Source organism: Cebus imitator, unplaced genomic scaffold (genome assembly GCF_001604975.1).
Source record: "Cebus imitator isolate Cc_AM_T3 unplaced genomic scaffold, Cebus_imitator-1.0 Scaffold18, whole genome shotgun sequence".
Classification (NCBI taxonomy): domain Eukaryota; kingdom Metazoa; phylum Chordata; class Mammalia; order Primates; family Cebidae; genus Cebus; species Cebus imitator.
This window is the reverse complement of record NW_016107333.1, coordinates 10467559-10478308: the sequence shown is the minus strand read 5'-3', so window position 1 is coordinate 10478308 and position 10750 is coordinate 10467559. Positions and strand designations below refer to the sequence as shown.

General features: G+C 39.9%; 1 protein-coding gene across 1 annotated transcript; it reads left to right on the top strand.

Annotated features, from left to right (window-relative positions):
* The first annotated feature begins 7730 nt into the window (after positions 1-7730).
* DEFB128 (defensin beta 128) lies at positions 7731-9538 on the top strand. The gene is made up of 2 exons (XM_017511727.2): positions 7731-7858; positions 9273-9538. The coding sequence occupies exons 1-2, from the start codon at positions 7810-7812 to the stop codon at positions 9503-9505; spliced, it is 282 nt and encodes a 93-aa protein (XP_017367216.1). The 5' UTR covers positions 7731-7809; the 3' UTR covers positions 9506-9538.
* Positions 9539-10750: the final 1212 nt, after the last annotated feature.

Here is a 10750-nt window from a genome sequence, read left to right as displayed (position 1 = left end):
TGATGTATCAGCATCATTTGATGCCTTATCCTCCTTGACAAACTTAATTCAATTAAGCTCCCAGAGCATCATGCTCTCTTGGTTTTCCTCCTACCTCACTGGAATGAAGCTTCTCAGTGTCCTTTGCTGCTTCTTACTCATCAATATTGGGAGTCCGAGGTCTCAGGTATTAGACACTTTTCTGCAGTCATAGCCTTGACAATCCCATTCAGTCTTATGGTTTAAAATCTCTCCTATTTACAAGGCAATTCCACTTAGATGTCTATAGCACTTCAAAGTGAACATATCCTAAACAAAGATTTTTATCCTCCCTCAAGCAAAAAGACCAATCTGAACTTTCTCCAGCCCTATCCATCTCTGTCAGTGGCAGCTTTATTCTGTCAGTTACTCAGACTAAAAGTGTGATGTTATCTTGACTTCTTCCTTTCTCTTCAATCTACAAGTGGCCGTATTTTCAATAGCTACATAGGGTCTGACCATTTCCCACCCTCTTCTCTGCTGCACTTAAACCCTATTAGCTGTCATTTAGATTTTGTGACACCCACGCAACAGGTTTTCCACTTTTATGCTTTTTCTTCCTGTCAGTCTATTTTGAACACAGAAGCCAGAGGTGTCTTTTGAAATTATATCAGATCATGTCAGCACTGTCCAATAACCTCCGTCTTAGAGGAAAAGTCTAATTTTTTACTATGGCCCCTAAACATGCAGCCCCATTACTTTTCTGACATAATCTCCTTTTTCTCTTTCCTCATTGCTTCACTCTATCCGTGTGTTCTTCTTGCTGTTTCTTGAACACACTGGCATGGTCCCACCTCACGGCCTTTGCACTTGCTCTTCTCATTGCCTGACCCTCTCTTACCCCAGATAATTTTACATCCTTCCTGAAATGTCACTGCCTCAAGGAGTCTTTTCACAAATACCTCATTTAAAACTGTACTCTTTTTTGCTCAGGACTTCTCATCTTCTTTCTTTCTATTTTATTTTATTTTAGTTTTTTGAGACAGAGTCTTACTTTGTCACCAAGGCTGGAGTGCAATGGCACAATCTCAGCTCACTGCAATTTCCACCTCCCCGGCTCAGTTGATTCTTCCACCTCAGCCTCCCAAGTAGGTGGGATTACAGGCACCCGCCATCATGCCCAGCTAATTTTTGTATTTTTATGAAGATGGGGTTTCACCATGTTGGCCAGGCTGGTCTTGAACTTTTGACCTCAGGTGATCCACCCACCTCGGCCTCCCAAAGTGCTGGGATTACAGGCGTAAGCCACCATGCCAGTCTTCTCATCTTTCTACATCTTGTTTTGCTTCAGAGCCCAATCACCATCTGACATACTATATATTTATTCATATGATTTTTTTATCTGCTCCCCACTTTTGAATGTATGCTCCATGAATGCATGTCTAATTTTCAGGACCTGAAAGAGTTCCTGAAACATACTAGACTTCCAAAAATTATTTATGGAAAAAGGAGGCAGAGCAAGATGCCTCAATAGAAGGCTCCACTGATCATCCTCCCTCCCCTGTGCAAAGGCACCAATTTGACAACTATCTACACAAAAAACACCTTCATGAGAATGAGCATGCATAGTAGTTGATTTTCAGTTCCTGTCACTGAAAGAGGCACTGAACAAATAGGAAACACAGTCCTCATTCGCAGCCGCCACCCTGCACTCCCATTCCCACTCCCCTGTCAGTAGCAGCATGCAAAGAGAATCTCTGGGTGCTGGGGGAGAGAGGGAGAACTCAGCAATTGTGAGGCAGTGAACTCAGTGCTGCCCAGTTAGAGCAGAAAGGAAAATTGGACCAAACGCAGCTGAGTCCCACCCACAGAGAAAGTGTTTCAACCAGTCCTAACCAGAGGGAAACTGCTGATCCCAGTGGTTGGAACTGGAGTACCTGCAAACCTTTCCACTGTGGGTTAAAGGGCTTTGGGTCTTAGTAAACTTGAAAGGCAGTTGAAACCACGAGGACTGTAACGCTTAGGTGAGTCCTAGTGTTGAACTGGGCCTAGAGACAGTGGACTGGGGGGCACACGACCTACTAAAACAGTAGTTGGGGCAGCTAAGGGAGTTCTAACATCACCAGGCTGCACAATTCACAGCTCCAAAAGAGACCATTTTCCTCCACTTGAGAAGAGAGAGAAGGGTAGGAAGGACATTGTCTTGCATCTTGGATACCAGCTCAGCCACAGCAGGATCGGGCACCAGAGAGTTGTGAGACCCCCTCCAGGCTATAGCTCCTGAAAAACATCTCTAGACACACCCTGGGATAGAAGGGAACCCACTGCCTTGAAGAGAAGGACCCAGTGCTGGCAGCACTTACCACCTGCTAGCTAAAGAGCCCCTGTGTCCTGAATAACTGGCAGTGATAACCAGGTTCCACATTGATGGCTTTGGGTGAACCTATGAGACTTTCTGGCTTCAGGAGGCTCTCAACACATCCCCAGCTGTGGTGGCTGTAGGGCAAGACTCTTTCTGCTTGATGAAAGCAGTGAAAAAATAAAGAGGACTTTGTCTTACGCCTTAGGGACCAGCTTGGCCACAAGGGAGTAGAGCATCAAGTGGGCTCTCGGGGTCCTTGATCCTAGGACTTGACTCTTGAACATTTCTGGACCTGTCATGGGCCAGAGGGGAGGCCACTGCCTTGAAGGGTTAGTCCCAGGCCAGGTAGCATTCATCACAAGCTGACCTAAGAACCCTTGGGACTTAAGGAAATGGGCAGTAGTCTGGCAGTATTCCTTGTGGTCTGTGGTTTTGGTGGCCATGAGGTAAGGCTCCTCTGCTTTTGGAAAGGAGAGGGAAGAGTGGGAAGGACTAAGTCTTGTGGTTTGAGTACAAGCTCAGCTGCAGTACAACAGAGTACCAGGGAGGTTTCTAAGGTTTGTGACTCTCGTCCCTGACTCCCCATGGGAACCTCTGTACCCACCTGGGGCCTGGGAGACCTTCTGCCTTAAAAGGAATGACTCATTCCTGGTTGGCTTTACCATTTGCTGATTGTAGAGCCACAGGACTTTGAGGAGTATCCAGGCAGTGGTTGCAGCAGGTCTTGGGTGAGATCTAGTGCTGTGCTGGCTTCAAGTCTGACCCAGTGCAGTCAAAGTGCTGATGGCCACAGGGATGCTTGTGTCATTCCATCCTCAGGTTTAGGTGCCTCAGAACAGACAGGCAGAGAGAGAGAGAGGGAGACAGACTTTGTTTGGGAGAAAGTAAGGGGAGAGAACAAGAGCCCCTGCCTGGTAATCCAGAGAATTTTCTCAGATCTTGTCTAAGACCATCAAGGTGGTATCTCTAAGAGACTGCAAGAACCACAGTATTACTGGATTTGGGGTGCTCCCTAAAGCAGATATAGCTTAAATCACAACACTCAAGGCCTTTTGAATATTTGGAAAGACTTCCCAAGAAGGACAGGTAAAAATAAGCTCAGACAGTGAAGGCTGGAAAAAATACCTAAGTGTTAAATGCCCAGACACCGAAGAACATCTACTAGCAGCAACACCATCCAGGAAAGTATGTCCTCACCAAATGGACTAAATAAGACACCAGGGGCCATTCACAGAGAAACAGAGATATATGACTTTTCTGACAGATAATTCTAAATAGCTGTGTTGAAGAAACCCAAAGAAATTCAAGGTAACACAGTGAAGGAATTCAGAATTCTATGAGATAAATTTAACAGATTTAACTAATTAAAAAGAATCAAGCAGAAATTCTGGAGCTGAAAAATGCAATTTGCATACTGAAGAATGCATCAGAGTCTTTTAATAGCAGAATTGATCAGGAAGAAGAAAGAATTAATGAGCTTGAAGACAGGCTATTTGAAAATACACAAAGGAGATGGAAAAAAAGAGTTAAAATAATGAAGTATGCCTACAAGATCTAGAAAATAGTCTCAAAATGGTAAATCTAAGTGTTATTGCCGTAAAGAGGAGGTAGAGAGAGACACATGTGTAGAAAGTTTACCCAAAGAGATAATAACAGGGAACTTTCCAAACCTAGAGAAATATATCAACATCCAAGTACAGGAAGATTATCAAACACCAAACAGATTTAACCCAAAGAAGACTACCCTAAGGCATTTAGTAATCAAATTCTCAAAGATCAAGGGTAAAGAATACTAAAAGTAGCAAGAGAATATAAACAAAAACATACAATAAAGGTTCATATGTCTGGCAGCAGACTTTTCAGTGGAAACTTTACAGGCAAAGAGAAAGTGGCACTACATATTTAAAGTGCTGAAGAAAAAAAAAATTTACCCTAGAATAGTATATCTAGTGAAAATGTCCTTCAAACATTAAGGAAAAATAAACTTTCAAAGACAAACAAAAGCTGAAGGATTTCATAAACACCAGACATTTCCTATAAGAAATGCTAAAGGGAGTACTTCCATCAGAAAGGAAAGGATGTTAGTGAGCAATAAGAAATCACCGGAAGGTAGAAAACTCACTGGTAATAATAAGTATACAGAAAAACACAGAATATTATAACACATAACTGTGATGTGTAAACTACTTTAATCCTAAGTAGAAAGACTGAAAAGTCAACCAAAAATAACCACAACAACTTTTCAAAACATTACAGCAAAATAAGATATAAATAGAATCAATGAAAAGTTAAAAAGTAGAGGGATGAAGTTAAGGCATAGAGTTTTTATTATGTGTTTTCTTTTTGCTTGTTTATGTAAACAGGGTTATTATCAGCTTAAAATAATAGATTATAAGATAGTATTTGCAAGATTCATGGTAACCTCAAACCAAAAAAAACATACACTGGATAGACAAAAAATGAAAGAAAGTAAATCATATCACCAGAGAAAATCACCTTCACTAAAGAAGACAGGAAGAAAAGAAAAAAGAGAAGCCCAAAAAACAACCAGAAAAATGAAGGAAAAAATGGCAGGAGTAAGTCTTTACTTACAAATAATAACATTGAATGCAAATAGACTAAACTCTCCAAATAAAAGACATACAGTGATTGAATGGTTGAAAAAACAAGACCAATTGATCTGTTGACTATAAGAAATACATTCCACCTATGAAGACAGACATAAGCTGAAAATAAAGGGTTGCAAAAATATATTCCATTCCAATGAAAACCAAAAAAGAGCAGTAGCTATACTTAGACAAAATAGATTTCAAGAAAAAATTATAAGGAGACAAATAAGGCCACTATATAATAATAAAGTGGTTAATTCAGCAGGAAGATATAACAATTTTAAATATATGTGTATCCGATACTAGAGAGCCCAGATATATAAAGCAAATATTATTAGAGCTATAAAGAGAATAGACCCAAATACAGTAATAGTTGGAGATTTCAACACCCTACTTTCAGCATTGAACAGATCTTCCAGAGAGATAAAATCAACCAGGAAACTTCAATGTAATTGCACTATAGATCAAACGAACCTGATAGATGTTTATAGAACATTTCATCCAATGGCTGCAAAATACACATTCTTTTCCTCAGCACATGGATCATTCTCAAGGATAGACCATATGCTGTTATCACAAAACACATCTTAAAACATTTAAAAATAATGTCAAGGATCTTCTCTGACCGCAATGGACTATAACTAGAAATCAATAACAAAAGGAATTTGGGAAACCATACAAATAAATGAAAAGTAAACGATATGCTCCTGAATGACCAGTGGGTCAATAAAGAAATTAGGAAGGAAATTCAAAAATTTTTCTTGAAACAAATGAAAATGGAAACACAATATACCAAAACTTCTGAGGTAAAAGCAGCATTAAGAGGGAATTTTACAGCTGTAAGTGCCTACACCAAAAAAGACACATGCACACATATGTTCATTGCAGCACCAGTCACAGCAGCAAAGACATGGAATCAACCTAAATGCTCAACAGTGGTACACCAGATAAATAAAATGTGGTATGTATACACCGTGGAATACTACACAGCCATAAAAAATGAGATCATTTCCTTTGCAGGGACATGGATGGAGCTGGAGGCCTATATCCTAAGCAAGTTAACACAGGAACAGAAAAAACAAATACCATGTGTTCTCACTTATAAGTGGGAGCTAAACATTGAGTCCACATGAACACAAAGATGGAAACAACAAACACCAGGGCCTACTTGAGGTGGGAGGAGGGTGAGGATTGAAAAACTACCTATTAGGTACTATGATTATTACCTGGGTGATGAAATAACCTTTACACGAAACCCCTGTAACATACAATTTACCTATATAAGTAACCTGCACATGTTCTCCTGAACCTAAAATAAAAGTTAAAACAATTCACAAACACAAACATACACACAAATGTGATTAGTGTTACAAATACAAACGGTGAGAGCTCTAGGGGCTCAAAATAGGAATTAATTAAGTCTATCAGAGGAGTCAGGAAAACATCACAGAGGTCTTACTTAATCTGAGCCTTAAAAGACAAGGATTTTCTGGGAGGTTTTGAGATTTGGAAAGAAACAATTTAGAATTTGATGAAAATCATCGTTAGGACTTGGTGCTGACAAATACACCTTTGTATCCTGAGTGAAATATACTACTGGAGTTCTGCTGGAGTGTATCTATCAGACATGGGAAAAAATGGTGTAGAAGATGGACATCTACTTGGAGAGGAAATTTCCTCTTCTTTCATGGTCTTGAACATGGAGGCAGTGGGAGTGGGGTTGAGAAGCTTCCAGAGCACCATACTTGGCTGAAGTAAAGGTTTAGAACAATAAAACATCTCATCTTTCTGGATTCTAGTTAGAAAAGGCTAAAAGAAACCCATACACTAATCTGGAGTCCAACTTCTTAGTTCTTATTGGGCGCTAAGGTGGCAAATAAATGATTTCCTGCATCGCTGGACTCATATTCATCTAATCCTTGGGTTATCTCTATTTGGTTTATTTAGAAATGGAACTAACTCCCTTAGTGGAACTTTCCCTGGTTGGGTCAGGGAAACTTTCATGTATGTAGAGATGATTGAACTTGGTTTTGAAGGAAAATTAGGAGTTTACTAGGACCAGTTATATGGAGGGGATAGGGAGTCTAATATAATTTGTAAAGAGGGATTTAAATGTGAAAAGAAACAGATTAAGGAAGTAAAAGTTCAAGAAGGTGTACTCATTAGTTTGGCAGAAACATAAGTGGTTTCATAAAATGTCCCAGGAGAGGAGAGCAGGGACCAGTTTATAGTAAGTTGAATGGTGTGCAAAGGATATTTGATCTTCTGAAGAATTTTCAGTTGTTGAATTTTGCTCTACTAGATGGACAAGTCTTTATGGGAAACTCTCAAATAATATCAATGTATCTAGCCAAACCTAAAAGTAATGTTACTCCTAGAATGACTATCTAGAAGCTTTATACATTAAAAAAAAATTGTTATTGAATGTGCTTCTGTGTCTATCTTGACTAATGACTTAACTTATCTTTCAAATTGGGTTTCTTTTGTGAGAGGCAGCCCTAGCCAGATGGAACATTGGAACAATAGGAATAAGATAGGATTATCCCACACAAAGCAGGGCACATGACCAACCAACCTTGACCCAAATGGGGTGAAAGTTCATATGGAAAGTCATAGTTCCTGCTCTCTAGGAGCACATGTCCTGGGGAAGGGGGAGGAAGGATGATATGGTGGAACATTCTGTGATTGTGAGCTCCATATTTGGGGATGTAGGTGTGTGTGTGTTGGTGGGGTGGACTTGGATTTCCTGTCTGTCGATGTGGGTTAAAATGAGAGCTCAGAGCTCTAATAGCACTCAAAACTCTGCATCTTGAAAGACCTGTGGGACACGGACCACTGGACAAAATTTCGCTGCCTCTTTCTCTTGGGAAGTCTGTAAACATGAAGCTGTTTCTGGTTCTCATTATTCTGCTGTTTGAGGTACCCACAGGTAACTTGTCCAAACGTACGATAACATCCTAAGAGAAATGACTATTTATAAGAGTGGGAACAGGACTTTCAATATTATTTATATTTGGCCAAAATCGTTTAAAAAAATACCCATTCTCCTGGTTGCCTTGCTTGCGTCTGTGCCTTAGAAGAGAGCACCCAGGGAGGTAAGAGGAGGTCAAGGCTATACTGTACTCTCAGGAGTCCTCTTCAGAGGTATCCATGAACTCATCATCTAGAATTATCTTTAAAATGCTGGACACAGTTTTCACCTGAGAGCCTGGCCATCCCCTTTTCCGTCCAAATTCATTTTCAGCCTGTATTACAACAGTAATTAGAATAACACACATTTTGAAGTCATGTCAATGTGAGGTTAAAAGATGTCTTCATCATTGACTTGTATGAATTGAGCATGTTATTCCCTTTTAATCTCAATTTTCTCCTCTGTCAAGGAGTATAATGACTATATTTCATGATTCTGTTTGATGTGTAGATTACATGAGCTTACAAGCATGAAGTACAAAGTTCACAGTAAAAGCTCTGTCAGTGAGAGTTCTCTTCTCTCTTCCTAGGAAGAAGGCATATTATATTTTTGTGGCCCCAAAATATTATTCCTCTAACCCTCAAAGATGTTCCCTGATTCTGAAGTTTAGGATAGGGAGAATATGTCTCTGTTCTCCATCTTAATTCTTTGGGCTTGTTCAAATTTTGGGTAGAGGGGCAAATAAGGATTAGAAACAAGAAACTTAGAATCTCAAAGCATTACCCTGAGTAGGTGACGGTGTAGCTCTCTAGCGCCAAATTCATTGAATTGAATTTGATCCCTGGGCAACCCATTTATCTGAGATAAAGGAGAATGTGACAAATGACAAACAGAAGGAGCCAGATTAAGGGAAATCATTCTTAATAGCACCTGTTGCTGAGACCCATGAGATCTTGTCGAAGGGAAATTTCTGCTGCCCATATCAGTGAGTGTAAAACCCAATTAAGTTACAAAGTCTTGTTTGTGATGTTTTTTCAAAAGTTGCTTTGGCTCTGAGTTGTGCCAAAGGTGACATGTTAGTGATCTCTGGGGACATGAGTCTGAGGTGGAGCTGAGAGAGTACTGACTTTGGAGCTTGCTGGAGAGAGTCAGCTTTGCCAGGGCTCTGGTTAATAACCAGGAATTGAGCTCTCTCTTCCATACCAGTTCTAATGTTTTCAGAGGCAACTGGACATTGGCTGAGAGCCTGGGATTTTGAATGTCCTTAATTTGGGATACTTTTCAAGGAGGGGCCTCTGAGTTTCCTTTTGTTAGAATAATGTTCACTTGGGACGACCACAGGAGGCCATGACTTGTGGGGAATCATATATCTACCTCTTCTGCTCTCTCTCTCATGCACTAACCTTGGTTCAATGTTGTTTTCTATGCACAGATGGGGCAAGACTCAAAAAATGCTTCAATAATATAACAGGCTACTGCAGGAAGAAATGCAAAGTAGGAGAAATATATGAAATAGGATGTCTAAGTGGGAGATTATGTTGTGTTAATTATGAAGAAAACAAAAAACATGTGCCAGTTAAGAAGCCACATACACATTCTGGTGAGAAGCCGACCATCCATCAGGATTATGCCATTTTACCCACTGTCACCATTTTCACAGTATAATCCTAAATCAAGCCCTTGTCTCACTGGTCTCCACTCTTCCTAAATAAAAAGTGCTGTCTAATCCAGCAGGCTGCAGCAAAAGATTTCTCCACTTCCTTCCATGAACTTGATTCCCCACATAATAAAGTCCTGTGCCTCCCTCTGGGTTCATTTATTGATGTAGTCACTCATTTTTTAAATACTTCAAACATAAATGAATGGTTGCCATGCTCCAGGTTTTATACCAGTAAGATAGGGAATATATAAATAAAGTAAACATATTGGTAGAGGTGGAAGTTAGCCTTTCCATTAAAAAAATAATTTCAACTTTTATTTTAGGCTCAGGGGTACATGTGAAGATTTGTTACACTGGTGTACTGTGTGTTGTTGAGGTTTGGGTTACAATTGATCCCATCGCTTAGGTTCTGAGCATAGTACCCAACTGTTAGTTTTTCAACCCTTTCCCCTCTCCTCCTTCCCTGCTCTTATTAGTTCCCAGTGTCTATTGTTCCCAACTTTATGTCAATGTGTACCCAATGTTTAGCTCCCACTTATAAGTGAGAACATATGGTATTAGGTTTCCTGTTCCAATGTTGATTTGCTTAGGATAAGGGCCTCCAGCTGCATTCATGTTGCTGCAGAAAACATGATTTTATCTTTTTATGGCGGCATGGTATTCTGTTGTGTACATGTAGCACATTTTCTTCATTCAATCCACCGCTGATGGGAACCTAGGTTGATTCCATGTCTTTGTTGTTATGAATAGTGCTATGATGAACATATACATGCATACATCTTTTTGGTAGAAAAATTTATTTTCTTTGGGATATATACCCAGTAGTGGGATTGCTGAATTGAATGGTAGTTACGTTTTAAGTTCTTTGAGAAATCTCCAAACTTCTTTCCATAGTGGCTGAACAAATTTACGTTTCCACTAACAGTGCATAAGCATTCCCTTTTCTCTGCAGCCTTGCCGGCATCTGTTGTTTTTTGATTTTTGAGTAATAGCCACTCGAAGTGGTATAAAGGGATTGTGATTTTGATTTGCATTGCTCCGGTGATGAGTGATGCTGAACACTTTTTCACATATTTGTTGGCCACTTGTATGTCTTCTTTTTAGAGGTGTCTGTTCATGTCTTATGAGCACTTTTTAATGGGGCTGTTTGCTTTTTGCTTGTTGAATCAAGTTCCTTATAGATGCTTGATATTAGACCTTTATCAGAGGCATAGTTTGTGAGTATTTTCTCCCATGGTGTATGTTGCCTT